The sequence below is a fragment of the Atractosteus spatula genome, chromosome 23, assembly GCF_055471065.1.
Source record: "Atractosteus spatula isolate fAtrSpa1 chromosome 23, fAtrSpa1.hap1, whole genome shotgun sequence".
Taxonomy (NCBI): domain Eukaryota; kingdom Metazoa; phylum Chordata; class Actinopteri; order Semionotiformes; family Lepisosteidae; genus Atractosteus; species Atractosteus spatula.
The window spans coordinates 12,172,236-12,189,053 of record NC_142728.1 but is presented as its reverse complement, the minus strand read 5'-3'; the positions used below and the strand labels follow the sequence as shown (position 1 = coordinate 12,189,053).

General features: G+C 37.2%; 1 protein-coding gene across 6 annotated transcripts in view; it reads left to right on the top strand.

Moving 5' to 3' along the window:
* LOC148816163 (formin-binding protein 1-like) overlaps nucleotides 1-12,878 on the top strand; it is a 105,309-nt gene extending 92,431 nt beyond the window's left edge. For 2 of the 6 annotated variants that reach the window (XM_088940382.1, XM_088940387.1), the window contains 6 exons: nucleotides 3,093-3,128; nucleotides 6,454-6,563; nucleotides 6,872-7,004; nucleotides 8,653-8,777; nucleotides 9,347-9,486; nucleotides 9,773-12,878. In XM_088940382.1, coding sequence (XP_088796508.1) covers nucleotides 3,093-3,128; nucleotides 6,454-6,563; nucleotides 6,872-7,004; nucleotides 8,653-8,777; nucleotides 9,347-9,486; nucleotides 9,773-9,951 — 723 coding nt within the window. In that variant the 3' untranslated portion in view covers nucleotides 9,952-12,878. Of the gene's footprint in view, nucleotides 1-2,904; nucleotides 2,920-3,092; nucleotides 3,129-6,453; nucleotides 6,564-6,871; nucleotides 7,005-8,652; nucleotides 8,778-9,346; nucleotides 9,487-9,772 lie in introns of all 6 variants that reach the window. The other 4 variants (XM_088940381.1, XM_088940383.1, XM_088940386.1 and 1 more) reach the window with 4 other exon arrangements.
* Nucleotides 12,879-16,818: the final 3,940 nt, after the last annotated feature.

Genomic DNA, 16,818 nt, shown 5'->3' with positions numbered 1-16,818 from the left:
TTTCCTATTTTTAAACTACCTTTTATTACTTTCATATATTGATCAGCTACTGTACGTTCCCTCACTTTCACACAGTGAAACACACACAGTTACCCAGGAAAATACTCTCTAAATAATGTTTTTCATCTTTTTTGCTTGTCTTAGAGTTTTATTTTCTGTATTTTTAAACTTTTCTTCCATTTTTGACTGTTTAATCCATCAGAAAGTTTGTTTCATGACTCTTTTATTTTTGGAGTTATTTTTTAATTCATTAGCATTGATGATCTTTTCATTGATATTTCAAAGGGTATCTTAAAACAGCTCTGACACGTTAATTTGTTGTGCTTAATTTAAAAAAGGCACTGTGTTTTATATGTATATACAGTACACACTATCATAAAGGTTTATAAGTATCTCTGTACAGAATTATTTCCATAAATCATTTCAGTACAATGAAATCTCAAACTATTTTTAAATATGTATGCTTCTAATTAGTCAGTCTTACTTCCTTTGTTGTCCCAAATGTGCTTTGCAGACAGGTGAAAATATATTCACGATACAGAATACATAAGCCTTCAGAGATGTTCAACATATTTTACACCTATTTTATAATTTTGGCAGTAGCCTCTTGTAACTTTATCTCAGTGTGCAGTGCTTATTCTATTGCTCTGGCAGATGCAAAGACCCTCACTGTGGCTGAGACCTCGTGTTCATCTGTACAAGGGAAGTGGTTTAGACCTCTAAATTATCTGTCACCTGAAATGGCCATCCGTAGTTGCTCATCAGCCTTTTAGGAAGAAAGCCTTCAGTTTTCACCATATTCTTACAAAGTCAAAACACATCTGTGTGTTTTGTTTAATCAGTTCACTATGGATTTTGCCTGCATTGTATACAGTATTGTATACAGAGTGGACTTGATCTGCTTCTCTGACACAAGTAATGTGAATAACAATCCACATTTTCTTAATGTTACAAAAGAAAAAAAAAGTTTAACAGGTTGAGTCTCTGGTTTCAGTGTACTGAAATGCACAAAGTGATGAGCCAAGCATTACGTATTGTCTGGTTTAGGTGCATTAGGGACATTTTATGGGGCTGGAATCTGTGCAGACGTGTAATTGCATTTGTGCAGAATGAGTGCTGCCTGCTTCAGTATGACCGGTCCAGGTCCAGATAGTCCCCCCAGTCTTCATAGCTGTACTGTACTTTGGCTGGATTGAAGGGTTGGATGACCAGTCTAGTCATGACCAGACCTGCTACGTCTCTTCCTGCCAATAGTCTATCTGTACCTGTTGGCTCCTCATACAACCTGTTGTGTCATGAGCAGAAAGGTGAAGTGGTGATCTGTTGTATCATCAGCCTGTATGTCTGTGTGTATATCATGTCTTTTCTTCACTCTATCACACCCTCCACCTCTCCACTCTGTTGGCTGACTAGTGTGCGTTTTAGCCCAGTGGCTGTTATCTTCTGTGTCTGGTGGGTGGGGGGGGTGTTTCCTTATGAGCCCTCCGCTGAACTTCACTGGATGACTTATAAAATAAAACTAAATCGACTGTTATTATGAGCATTACTGCATTGGAAATATTGCAAAGGTGCTACTAGCATTTGTAAGTATTTGGTTTCACGTGAGTCCTCTAATCTGAATAAACTTTGCAATTAAAGAAGAGCAAGTTTACCCTAATACCCACTAAATACCACATAAGAGCTTTGTTTGCCTCTGAATGCTTTCTGTTCTCTGCTTAGTTACAGCATGAATGCCCAGAATTGAAAAAGTAGATCAGAATTTTCCAATCCCTGCCACAGAAGACCTGTATGTCTGAGAATTCTGTTGAACTAAATCAGCTCATTATTGGCTTGACTGGAACAAATTCTCCTAGTGCTAGAGCTTTAATGAGAACCAGAAAATCTATAAAAGACCTGAACTGGCAACCCCTGAATTAGAATCCTTCTATCATGACAGCAACATTTTTGAGTTGTATCCTGACTCATCAAATCTCAGAAGCTAAGCATGGCCTGGCCTGTTCAGTACTGATCTGGAAGACGTGTAAGTAAAACCAGGTTGCAGCTCTAAGTGGTGCTGGTGTAGGAGTTACTCTTCACTCTAGACCAGAATTTCCCCCAATGTGGTAAATAGGGGCACTGTGCTTTAGGACGTGCTGTCCTTCAGATGAGATGTTGAAAGTACTAACAGTTTGATTATTAAAGGCCCCATTTCACTGTTCCTAAATGTAGTTATCCTTGCTAAATTAGACTTTGGGGCTTGCACAATGTAGACACAATGTAAATTTCCTCCTGAACTGAATTGAGCAAGACAGTTCTCACTCTGCCTGCTTGGCTATGTGGTGGAGTTGCTGGCGCGTAATGTGTCAGCCAGGTAGACAAGGCACTTCAGTGGTGGATGAAGTGGGACTGCACCTTGTACTGTACGTGCAAGATGCTTTGGGATCCTTTGAGGCAAAAATCACTATATGAATGCAATAGTATTATTATTACTGCTATTAACCTTGTTTCCTTACTAATAATTATTATTACTGTAAACATAGTTGTTGCATTTATATAGATCTTTTTTAGTTTTGTAGGATAACTGTTTTAATCTGAACCCTGTTTATCGTTGCAATATTTCAAACTGTGCAAAGGGTGCACATTCTTTAATTTTAGGAAAATGGAACAAATGAGCCCCTTTTTTTCAATATTTAACAAACCATTTCCCCAAGCCTTCCATGTGGTGATGTTCTGCGCTGGGCTGCTCTTAGAGTGGGTTTTTTTCCTTGTGATGAAGTGTGCGCGTGCCATAATATAGCTGTTAACAGTTCGTGTGAGCATATCCAGAATATCAAATGAAAAGTTCATTTCCTACTGATATCGACTTCTTATTGTTTTGTCTTTCTCTCTTTTTTTAAAAAAAAACTCTCTCCTTCTCCCGTGAAGCTTTCTCTCAAGCTGGTAAGCATGAATATAGCATGCTCATCCTGACATTTTTAATCAGAATAATTAAGTGTTTTTGTTTTGTTTTTTTTGTGACACAAGAATTAATTGTGAAAACATGTTGTTGTCTCTTTTTTGTTGTGTTTTTGTCTCGTTTCTGTTTGTCCTGCTTTTTGTCTCTGTCCTGTCAGATAACTCTGAACACACAGGTCCGGAGTCTAATCGAGGTGATCAGCCTTATATAATCTCTCCTCTTTTGTTTTCTGGTTGCTTTTAATATTTAAGATTAAAAAACAAATCCATTTTAAAATGAACATTCACTTTTCTCCAAATTACAGCAGGGCTCTAAACCTACAGATGATGAGAGGCTGATAGGGACTGGGTTTAACAGATCAAGTCATTCATCAAAGGAGGAAATGAACCATTCAGACCAAACTGCAGTAGAGAAATATTTAAATAGTCAGTTCCTGGTACCAAATGGCTTGTTATGTTTCCGTTGACACCAGGCAACAAAACAGAAAACCTTCACACGTAGCAATCATAACAAACTATTGAGAGCAGATTAATTTTCCTTTTTTGTTTTTTAATCAAAGGAAGTGTTACATAGCCAGTTACTGCCAGTATTACTAATCTAAAAAAAGGCTGACAGGGTTCTGAATTTAATCTAGGGCCAACATTTTCTGTTCTGAGTCACTCTGGCTGCTTTTAATTCTAGATTACATTTAGGAAATTGATTCGGCTCACTCCATTAGAGTTCGGAAGCTATTGTAATCCTCCAGCGCTTTGACAACAGCGAAGGAAAGAGCAGGTTCTGCTTTTTAATATTAAACTCAATTGTAGTTTGTCAATGCATACAGTCATTGTACCATTATGGAATTTGATTTGCTCAAAGTTGAGCTACAGTGTTGAGCTCTTGGTTGCCCAGGGTCAATGGTTCATTTTCCCTTTTATTTGACTTCAAAATATAAATGAAAAAAAAAACTTTGTTGTTAGGTGGCATATCGATTTGTCAGACATTGTTGTGAATTTGTCCACTGTGTATGAAGTTAGCTCTGTTATATGGTGGACAGACTTCGCAGCATCATGCTAAAATGCATTGACAGGTGTCATTACTGTTTAGAGCCCTGTTGATATTACCTACAGTACAAGAGCAATACTGTAACTTCTCTAATACAGTTTAATAATCCTAACGCATCTCAGTCATTATGTGTTCTTAAACCTATTTATTCAATAACCAAGAAAGTGAAATTAATCAAATCATACTAATTCATTTATATCTTAGTAGTGTTTCATATAAAGGGTTTGGTAATTACTGTAGTTTACAATCTAAAGTGCAGTCATAAGATCTTTAAAAACTTAATGTTAAACATATTAAAAACTTAAAAATAAAACTCAAAAGCTGAAAAAGCATATCAAAGTGTTTGTGTTTGTAAAAGAAAGCATTGTTTAATTTAGAGGAGCCTCACATTGAACAATTATTGTGACATTTTTTAAAAATAGTGCAATTCAGAATTTTAATTAAGAGTTTTAAGGGGGTGTTTTTTAGGGGAATCTACAGGTAAGACTTATGAATGGCATCCTTAGTTAGAATTTTTGAAATCATGCCGTTAATGTCACATTAGGCCTTTTCTTACATATTTTACAAACAGTGAGGTAACATGCAGCACCAGTAGTAAGATATGAAATGAGTGTCATGTATTTTATTTAATAAAAAATAAATTGTTTTAAAAAGAATGTTCTCTTTAATTTACTGTTAAATAATATGTTAATTGCATGGCTGGTTAAGGTGTTGGGTTCTCATACAGAGAGATGGGGTAAGGTGCTTCATGTTTATCATGGTGTGGTGACATCTGTAATAAGCAGGCCTGTGATCTGTTAGTGTGCAAAAGAGTTGATTGTAAACCTTTTCAGTCTGAGCAGCAATATCAAAACTCTTAAGGCCAGTGCTGAGATCTTGAACTGAAAAATGAACAGGAGATTTAGATTAAAGCCCTGGTTAACCAGTCTGTTTCATGTAGATAACGTTTGTGAATCTGGTGCCAGAAATGTGTCTCAAAATGAAAAAGAGCCATTGTGCACTTTTATTTTAAATTGGTATGCCATGAAGTATGTGGTATATAATAAATAAAGAGGTTGCCTAGGAAAATGGGAGAAATCTCTTCTTAAACATTATTTCTTGACTCAAGTAAAAAAATATATATAACCCAGTGGCCCAGCAGAGACTAAGTCAGAAGCTCTTATCCCCATTATGTGGGGTGTCTTTGTAATGAAGCATACAAATGTACCTGTCAGGGAAAAAAAGATGACTAGTGCCACCATCTGGTGCAGCATTGAGCTGCCACACATGTGAATCATGTACCAGTGGTTGGGTGCAGGCTGGTCTTTAGACATATACAAGTTTGTTAATAGTAATAAAATGATCTGCAATGACTTAATACTTTTAACATGCAACAGTGGAGGATGGGTCAGCAGGAATGATTATTTTAATATTTCACAATGAGAAGGGCTTTACTCTGCTCCTTAAACAGCACTGTATTTTTAATTGTGGGATATTTGTAAATTATAATCTGAGTGCAAGGACAGGTGACCCTCCTGAGAAAGAAAGAAAATGCTTCTAATAGCATTTTTGCTAATGCACAGGGATGAGGCTAGAGACTGAAAAGGTTTATAGAGGCCAGCAGTGGGAAAGCTGCAGTCTCCCCTTGATTTAAAACATCATTTCTGTGAAAAATAAGTGCTCAATTAGTAGGGCCGAGATGAAGCTGAGCATTCTTGGATGCCTTCCATCCCTTGAGATCCAGCTTTAATGAGCTGTTATTTATGAATATCCTTACCTGTGGCATGTACTGTAAATGCAGTGCTGAGGTTTTATACCCTTGCTGTGGCAGTGCCAGGACAGGTGAAAGGTCAGTGTCAGGCAGTGAAGGTGGATGTAACATCCAAGTGCTAATAAATCAAAGAAGGCCCTAATGGCAAACCAAGCGTAATGATACACTTACTGTAGCAAGCCTTACAGCTAGGCTATTGCTTGTCTGAGTCCCAGCAGACTTTGCAAATTTTGCAGTTGGTCGTTGGCCATGGCCAGCAGGGAACATACAAAGTGACTGCAATGGAAAATCCATTGGAGGGCTGTAGCAGTGACCGAGAGCTGGATCGGAGTGGGAGGAAAATGGACAGAAATTATATTTCAGTTTCACCATTGTAAAAACTATATACAGTATATCTGTGGGTAAAAATGGTGTTAGAACTGTGTAGAAAATATACTGGTGTAAAACAGAGAAGTCCTTTCATTTACTGACTAAAATACTAAAATCAGTAGCTGAAAATATGGCAGTAGCTTTATTCATTTTAATAGCTCAGCATTGACAAGACAGTAATGAATTTTTTAACCTTATGTCCAATTGGCTGTATGGCACAGGGTTTGAATTGTTTTTAGCTAAATTGTTTTAAAGAGGGGTGTACTGCATCTGTTATTGGTGGTAGATGGGTGTATAGTCTCTCCAGTTTGGTAGGAAATGTGCAGATGCTGACTGCGATTTTCTCCTTTCCCAGGGCTCTGGGCCGGAAGATTTTAGCCACTTGCCACCGGAGCAGAGGAGGAAGAAACTTCAGGCAAAGATCGACGACCTCAACAAGGAAATACAGAAAGAGATGGATCAGAAGTAAAATCCCATTTTTCTACAGAGGATTCTTCAGTACCTTGCCTATTTGTTTCTGAAATGAACACTTTCTAAAGGAACAGCTTACATAGCTGTAAGGACCTCTTACAGCTATGTAAGAGTTTAATAGCGATGAGAAGACAAAGATCTATTTTATTAACTTTTATTTACAGGTTTCCGTAAGGAGAAGTATTATAATCAAATCAAATATTTTAGGGGAACCGAGTTTTTAACAAAAACCGACATCAGGATTGCCCTGTTCAGTAACTGAATTTGTATCTCAGGAATTTCATTTTATTTTTCTGTCGCAGGGATGCACTGACCAAAATGAAAGACGTCTATGTAAAGAACCCCCAGATGGGAGACCCAGCCAGTGTTGACCCGCGATTAGCTGAAATCTCACAAAACATTGAAAAGCTGCGACTGGAGGCGCAGAAATTTGAAGTGAGTCCCAGTGTTTGCTCGTGTCATCTTGAGCACTGTGGGAGGCTGCTGCCACAAAGAGGATCTAGCTGCACTTGAAGGGAGTGCACTTCTCAGAAACAGGCTTGTAAAAATCGAGCTATGTTGTGTTCATATTCTCCTTCCCTTTTTCACCCACCTCCTTGCTAACCTCACAGAAGGCGTTCGCTTTGAGCCCTACCAAGATGCAAGCGATCATTTAAGGCAACTCAGGCGGTATCTTGGAATGAGAATGCCTTCAGAGGACAGAGCTTGTAAAAATAAAACAGAAAACAGAATTGGTCCTACCCCAAAATAGGAAACCATTTCCAATTCCTGCAGATGTGTATTCTGCTGCCTGTAAGAAGAAAGCATAAGGCATGAGCACAGAGAGTATCATCTGTGGATGACATTCTTCTGGCACTTGAGAAAGAGCAGCTGTACAATATATTGAAAAAAACTCCATCTTGCATCTTGGCTGATATTTAGTTTTAACACCAAAGCCTGAATGCTTATCCTTCACCCACCTCAATTTTATCTAAATTCTTTACAGATGACAAGTTAAAGGATTTCCCTGTTGGGAGTATCCAAAATGAACTAAACAGAACAGAAGGTGTATATGAAATTCTGCCAGCTGATTCTGATCACAGGGTGCACATTAGAGGAAAAAATGGTGAACACTGTGTAGCAGTATCCTGACCAATTAGTTTTATTTGAATTAACAACTAAGTCATTTTAAAAGAAGTAAACAATTTTACTTTGTATGAACTAATAAAACTCTATGCAGTAAAAGCAATAATATCTAGTTCAAGAGTTAATACTTCATAGGAGTATTAGCTCACCATAGCTTTGTATAGGGGACCTCACAGACTCAATTTATTCTATTCACAGTGCTCTATTTAATTATCTTCTTTCATTAATCATAATTCATTCACATTTGGCTGGTCTTATCAGAAAGGAATTCTTTTTGGTCTCAGTTTTCACAATGTTTAAAATTACCAGTCCTGGTATGCAACTACAGCATTAAAAAAAACCTTAATTGATCAGTGTCACTAGAATGTACTGAGGGTAACTTCATTCAAGGCATAAATGGAACCTAGTGCCTACTTTGTTTGCAATTTCCTTGCTTGACTTAAAAGTCTCACTAACCTGTTGTTAACCTGCACACCTAATTTCATCAGGGAGTGTAGAAGATTGAAAATAATTTGTGCTCAAAACTTGTTTGTAGGAGGAACAGTTCCACCATTTAGTTTTTGAGTCAGAATTAAGAAAAGACCTCTTTTGAGTGCAAAAACAACAGATAAGACAATTTATCAAATTTATATGATTGTAATAAATAAGGTTACTATTACTTCCTGTAGAACAAGATGAAAGCAGTACAGAAAACAGTAAGAGCAGCACTCTAAGCATCAGAGAAGATTGAATATTTTTATACATGACTAGAGAAATTTTCTCAATGTTTCTGAGGCCTTTGGACTGCGGAGTGTGAATCAGCTACTCCCAAGACAGCTTAAAGTGGCAGTTCTTAACTTTGACCTCGGTACCTGAGGATTATCCTCTGAAACAGTCTAAGCGTCTTCCAGAAACAATGGGAGAATTTCAGCTCCTATAGTGTGGTAGTCTGGTTGACTGATGGCTTGTATTTTTCCAGGGCTGGCTGGCAGAGGTGGAAGGAAGGCTGCCTACGAGGAGTGAGCCCCCACGGAGACAGAGTGAACTGTATGAGACCCAAAACAGCACACCTGTCAATAACAACTGCGCACAGGACCGAGAGAGGTACAGTACAGCTCATCTGGAAAGAGGGAAGATGCTGGAGGTGAAAGATTCCGAATTATAACTAGTAAAATGTTTCAAAAGCTAACGCAAATTAGAAAATGTAATAAAAATGTCAAAGATGCGGCATATTTTCAAATAGTATTTTTAGTTTATTAGCCTATCTAATATGATTGTATAAAGGAAACAAGACTCAAGGGCAGTCTTCCTCCTTGGAGTGCAAAAGTCCAACAAGTTTTATCAATGTTTCTTAATCTGTAATGTATGTCTGGTAAAAATGTTTCAGGACAGTAATTCTTAGCAATTACTGTAATAACTTATAAAATTATAATTTTGTGCAACAAATTAGGAGACTGTGGCACATCAATTGGGGCTTGGCCCCCAGTGATTAATAATAAATCTCAAATTAAGAATTTACTTTCTAATTAAACAGAACTTCTAGGAAAAATTCACTTTCCAAATAAAACTAAGCTTCAGGAAGCGGAAGTAAAACCTTCGTTCTTCACAAAGGCTGCCCTGTTCTGACCGCTCTGAGCCGTTGCTATAGTTACTCTATGTGTTCCTCCCTTGAGCAGCCCGGATGGCAGTTACACAGAAGAGCAGAGTTCCGAGACTCAGATCAAGGTGCCCAATACGGAGTTTGATGACGAGTTTGATGATGAAGAACCCCTTCCCACTATCGGCACCTGCAAAGCCCTTTATCCATTCGAAGGTAACTCACGAGTCACTGTTGTTAAGCTCTGGGGAGAGGGGAAGGCAAGCTCTGTTTTTTTTTTTATTTTCAGCATCCATTAAGTTTGCCTTTCCAAAGACACACTCAGCTGTGAAGAACAGAGCTGCCTAGCACGTGGTTGGCTTGTGTGTTTGAGAATCTTCTTTGTCTCTAAACAGGTGCAGCGGCCTTAGGTTCAGCTCTCCTTCTGCATCAGACTGAGAATACATGGGCGTCATTAGGACCGTTCATGAACGCATTCAGACTCGTTTCTCTGTTTACTCAGGACACAATGAAGGCACCATCACAGTGGCAGAAGGGGAGATGCTGTACGTAATTGAAGAAGACAAAGGGGATGGCTGGACCCGGGTGCGAAGGAACGAGGATGAGGAGGGATACGTGCCTACGTCATACGTTGAGGTCTATTTGGACACAAATGCCAAAGGTGCTATGACATACATTTAACAGTAGACACATGAAGAGCATCCAAAGTGCTATCTCTTCAATCCAAGCAGGGCCACTCCTTAGTTCAGGTGGCAGAACAGGGCAGCCCTAATGCCAGCTGCACCTTCTCGTTGAGCTTGTGCTACAATGCAGGACAATTTAAAACCCTTCTTCAGTGACTACAGATGTCCTTGTTCTCAAATCACTGCATTGTAGGACGAATGGGGTGGGGTCACTGGAATTTGTTGGGGTGGGGGGGGGGCGAAGAAGGGTTTTCACTGTTTTCTGCACACACTATTGCGTCGTCTGTGTTTTTAAAATAAGTCTTTATGTTGTGCGTTCAGCTCTTAAGTGCTGGTAACTGTGGGAGAATGCCACCAGAGAGTGAAAAGCACAAAAAGAACATCATTTTCCTGTGGTAAAGCTGGCTATACTGGTCCACATGTAAGGCTTTCTGATTAACTTCTGTGATAGTTACCTCCATAAACACAACTGATGGGGGACAATGTTTGCTCTGTTTTATCAGCTGTTCTTAATGTTTTACGATATAGGAAAGTGGTGCCATAAATGATTGAACAGATGTATATACGGTACATATTTAAAATATGGACAGGTTTGTGGTTCCTTTTTTTTCTGCCACAAGCCTTCACACTTACTGTACATGCATGTTTTCCTGAATTATCAAGTCATACTGATATGAAACCATTTCAGTTAGTATTGCTTTCTCAGAAATGTTACTGCGTCATTAAAATATCGCTTAATTGTTTGTTTGGCGGAAAGAAAGCTAGATGTTGTAATAAAAAATCTTTTGGTGCATCTTGCCAAAAAGCTTTTTATTTTTATTTTAGTTACAGAGAGGGTTTTTTTTGTTGTTCCTGCATATCTTTCTTCTAAAGATACATTTACAGTACCTACAAATCTCTCTTCTCTTAAAATTATTTGTTTAACTTGTAGTATTGGCTAAAGGTTTTACTTCCACATAAATCAAACACAAAAACAGACACTAATATCCAATTAAGTACACTAATACAGTACCTGATTGAGATTTAAAAAATAAAACAGCTTGTTCTCTCTTCCCTCTCCGGTGTTCCACTGCTGTTTTTGCACAGTGCTTTTTTGGTTATTTAGACAGACAACACAATCCATACTTTATTTTAGTGGTAAATGAAGACTTTGAAAGCACTTAGTTTACAAAATGTGGTGACTGTGTTAATCATTTGATGTTCAGACAGTTTGTACACTATTTTCTGCAGTTTCTAGTTCTGTAATTATAAATTGTATTTGAAGAAAAGAAGCAAAATCTTTAACACATTCTTTCTAATTAGATTGAAAACTAACCAAGTTGCCTAATACAGGTAAATGAACTGACTTGCATGATCCCTCCCTTTCTGCAAAAATGACATCAGATAGTATTTGTGGCAGGCAAAGACATTCTTGCTATGCAAACATTTGCAATAAAAGTGCAAATCTGTTTGGCAAAATAACCTTTTTTTAAAATAATCTATCTTTCAAAAAAGTATGCATCTCATCAGGAGGATTTACCAAGTGCATGAGAAACAACTTGTGTTCATGCGTATCTGTCAGATACCATTCTTTGTTTCAGTACATATTTCAATGTCTCGATTTTTTTGGCAACACCAGGAACTCCACATTTTTGTTTTTGTTTTTTATGGTATTTGTGTAACAATTCAGCTCACATATGTTGTGTAGTTTCACAGTCTAAAACAATTTGTGGCTGACTAAGCAATATTTATGCATGCTAAATTTGTTTTTAAACTGAATACTGTTATTCTCTTTCTGCCTTTTTAAGAAAAATTGTTGAATTTAAGGTGCTCTTATTGTAACACCGTTTTCCCCTTACTCCTAACTCAGTACATTTTTTGAGTGAAATAATCACTATTGGCTCTCTGCAAACTGGGCAGTGAAACAACAAATTCATCCTTTTCAACATTTCCACAACAAAAACCTAACATTCTCATTAACATCCTCATACACAATGACCATAAATAATCAACAAAATACTAGTGACACAAGCATGACGTAAGGGAAAGTATACTTATAAACTGGTTTTGGAAGAGCATGAAGAAATGTTATTTGAAAAATAAAAATCCCATAAGCACTTGTATTTTTAAGAGGTGCATACCAGCAGTAAATGAAAACAGAGTGGGTTACTATACAGCCCTGCTATGAAACCATCTGAGCTGCTGTTCACATGAATATGTTAAAGTGCTGTGCAGCATATGAGATTGACAAAAACTGTGTGATCTGCTGTGAAATGTTGTGGTGTAAAAATATTTAACCTTTTTTTAAGGTTACTGAGGATTCATATGGAGTAATACTATGAAAAAGTACACACTTAAACTTAATATTTCCATTTTTATCAGATTGCCAATATGTAGTTTACTGTGCTAATAATAATAACTGCATCTGCACTATGGCGACAAAATAGAAAGATAGTATTGCAATCATTTCATTTTCCTTAAGCACAAATCGGTCACCTGAAATATGATGCGTTCAGGGCAGGAATGAAATGTTTGTCTGACATTATTGTCCCAAGTTTAACGAGCGCATGGGCTGCTTCTGTTGCATTCTAAAAGGTTTTTGTTATTGCTTTTGAAGCAATGTGTCTGAAGTGTATTATTTTTTGTGTTAACCTTGCAAAACTGAAATAAAACTAAAAATCAGACTAGAGCTGCAAAACAGCTTTTATACTCAGAAGATATATTTTGACAATTTAACCATTGCAGCCTGAAAACAATCAGGAGTGAAAAAATATACTTATACATACTGTAGTTCAAAACTGAATGGCCAGTGCTATTGCTGTTATAATTTCACAGAATTGCATTGCCTGTCTTATGGGGAATGTGATTTTTTCCCTCCATATCTAATTTTTTTTTGCATCCTATCTAACATGTTCTTGTTATTTGTGTTGTGTTTTTGTTTTTCTTTGTTTTAAATTGCAGATTCCTAAAAGTGTGGGGCTGGCACAGGAATCACAGGGCAAGCTGCTTCTGGAGAAACCCGTCCTCCTCTTAAAATGCTTTTAGTCAGGAAAACAGACGCCAGAAAAGGGGACAAGTTAGGATGCGGTTGATTTTCGCCACTCAAAAGTAAAAAAAGCAATTGATTGAACGCTCCTTCTGGTAGCAGAAAGAAATGTAAAGAAACCAAATTTATCAACCATCATATTTTCATATTCTGCTTCTTTTGTTGCTGCAAGGCATGCTTCTCGACATACTAACTTGGCTTCCTTTTCTTCGTCAGCAGTGGTCACTTGCTAATGCTCACAGCTCTTTTGACAGGGCTCCTAGCTAAAGTCATAAAACGTGATCTTGACCAGAAGGGTGTGCCACAGGATCAGAAACCATATCTTTTGAAACCGTTTTATTCCTGCATAGCCAAGCCATCTTCCTGCATACCTGGTTTATAAAGTTTACATACTGTAGATCTTTCACATCGCCTTTACATGGAGCTGCAGGACTATTTCCTGCAGATTATTTTATTGGCATAGCATGAACATACTGCATGGAGAAAACACATTTCATTTTATACTACTAACAGCCTTAGAAAGAAAGAGATTTTGCAGGTTGGGATTTAACTACTTTTCATAGCGTGTTGTGCTACTCTCACTCTGTGGCTTCAATAAGTGCAAAAAAGAAGACATTTTAGCCAGCTGTGCATCTGTTTTTCTCATGCTTTTTTCTCAAACACGAAAAGCAAGCATAAAAAAGTTAACCCCCGAATTGGACATTTTGCACTGGAACACAACTCACGGCATACTTGTACCAAAGACAGGACCGAACGTGAACTTGTGTTGCTACGAGGAAGCACACAGACTCCGTTTTCTGCTCATGTTCTTATGCCTGTAGGCAGTGCGCTGTAGATGAGTCACTCATGACTTCCCCCAGTCTTTCTCTCCTGTGATGCACCCTCCGGTAAAGGACTCCACTCGCTTCTCACCCAGGCTACAAGGCCGTGCGTTTTGATTCCTAATTTCGCCTGTTTTTCTAAGCTTGCATGCTTGCCCTGTCTCCCTGCCTTTGCCAACCTAAATGGTTTTGGACTCTTTGGCCTGTTTTAATTTAACCATTGCCTGTACAGTTTTAAATGTTTTATGATGTTTTTTTTCTACATTGTGCCTGTGTTTTAATTTTGTTTTATACCCCCCCCCCCATCTCGCATGTGTGTTACGTTGAATTTAATACTTTTACGCACTCCCAGAATTTTCATTTTCCCTCCAACTGATGAGGAAATGTTTTTGAGGATCACGATTTGTTTTTGAATAGATAGAGAAGAAATATCCTATTTTATTTAAGAAAACAAAAATAAATTACTGCCAATCTCCATGAACAGTGTTACAAACAAGTCCATGTTACCTCATTATACTTTTTTTTACTATCAGGCTCTGACCCACAGAGAAATCATTTTCTGTTTCAGTAATGAGCAATCTGTGTAATAACTTTTATGAAATAAGATGATTATCTGCATAGGTAGTTGTGTATCAGTTGTTAAACTGGTCCTTGAAGACTTTCCCTACTGAAGAGGCATAATTAGAGTATTATAAAGCAAAATTGGGCATTTCTGGGCTGTGTTTGTGGTCAGCAGTAATTCTTCGATTAGCAGCCTCCCATTAAGGTTCTTCTGTGTGCCACAGCTTTTTTATATATAAAAAATATGCATCCTTTGTAATGTGGAGCCAGACAGTACATTATTGTCAGCTCAGTACAAATAGTATATGTCAATATATTCTGTTCTTTGTGGCACATAATGATTTTATTAATTTTTGTGGGGTTACGCAAATGTCAGTTTTCTTCTCTCTAGACTGATAACACCAATTGCTATTAAAAAAAACCCTTGCCAAAAATAAATTTTGGAAGAACATTAAATAAGGTTTGGAATTCATTTTAACACAGCTCTTAACTTTCATAGGAATATTTTGAAATGGTCTTAATGCTACATGAAGCCTGTTTGTTTAAAAAAACACTTCTTAAAGATGAGACTGATGATTTTTTAAGTAAGGATTCCCTAAAGTCTGGTAATTAAATTAAAATTTTAAATCGGCACAGTGCAATGGCTAAGTTTGAGTGAGTGATGAGGATCAGAAATTTAGTACAAACAGCTTTTGGGTTATGATTGTTGGATCAAACAGATTTAACAGCACTGAAATGTATGAGACTCAATTATCATAACCATTGCACAGACAACTTTCCAAGTCCACAGTTTCTTGCATTATAAATGTTAGGAAAACAAGTGTTAACTTTTGGAAGTTCTGTTGTAGTATAATAATACGTGACATACAGTACGTTTGCAGTAGTGATACAGTCTCTTAGAGAAAGCCTGAATTTACTTTGGCACTCATCTGTCTCTGATGAAGATTCTGACCACTACCTAGGAGCTGGAGCCCCAGATGTTGGCAGTGTAGTCTACCGATGGCTGTGCATTACAAATACAAAACAAGCATGAAAAACAATGGCAAAGCCTTGAACAGGTTACACAACATTCGGATATAATATATGCATGATGAAAGGAGAACTTGAAACAGCACCTGAGCTGATGAAGGATTGGTCACCTCAAGTTAAGTTGCTGTGGTTTGTAACTCATCCTAATATGTACAGGAGATGTTTTCAGAATCAGATGATATATATAAATAAAAAGTTTAAAAACAAATTGAAAAAAAATCTATTTTTAAAAGGTTTAACTGTAATTGTACGGTTGTTGAAAATAAGTTTTGCTTTGCTAAGAGACATTGTTTTGTAAAGTCAGCCAAATGTTCTGAATGGTTTTGCACTTTGTTTTTTTGTTACATTTAGTATGCTTTTGTGTCTGAGCGTTGAAGTTCACAAGTTATTTTTACAGGATACTTTACATTAACTGTGCCAATTAAAACAAACAAGTTTTCTGTCAAGTTAATAAGTACTCATAATGCTTACTAGTCTCTTAGTTGTGAGGGGAGTAGGTGTCAAAAGAGTTTCCTTTTCTTACTAAATTGGGTAAATCCCTCAATGGTTTTCTTCTTAATGTATGTTCGAGGTGTACATTTTATCTATAGCAGGGTAACTTAAAATGGAACAGAGACAGAAAGTTTAGTACCTTAGAATTTTTTTTTCCATGATATGAACATCATCACCAGTGACAGTGAGTATTCTGTTGTTCTAGCTGTTTCCTGTTTTAATCTCATTAATTTGTGACAATGAAATGAAGCAGTCTGTGCTGTTAATTTTACAGTCCTGTAGTTTCTAAGCCACTAATGAAATTCAATGGAGCAGTGTAATCTTTTGTGTCTGTGTCTGGGCTGTCATTTGTCCCCTGCCAATTTTTATGATTATTCTCCTCTTTGGCATTTTACAGAAATTCATGCAAGTGTATTTTCAAAAACAAATCATCGTAAACCTGTGGAACTCAAGGGCTAAAGAATGATTTGAACTCAAAAAAAGTTAATCAGACAAGTAGTTTTCAGAATTTAGCAACATTAAAATGGACTGCTCCAAGGTCAACTGTAATGAAAAGTAGCCAGTACACCTACAGTATATCATAATATGTATAATACCATAATCAGTAAATTCTGTCAACATGTCTATTTTACTATGACTTTCTAGATGAAGTCTGCTAAATCCTCCAAACATTTAAAAATATACAGATTGTAATTTACATGGGTGCCACATATTAAGTACTTAACGGGGATATTTTATTTAAAAAACATAGTCCCCTAATGTACTTTTATGAATGTAAAATGTGTCTTAAATCATTTTCTTGAATAATGAGGATTCCCACAGCAGGAAAGGGGGAAAAAATGTTTTTCCAAAAATGAAATGAGCCTTTCTGAGAAAGGCGCCTGACTGCTCCAGAATTACCCATCAGCCTGACCCTGATAGAAGAATTCAATCGTGA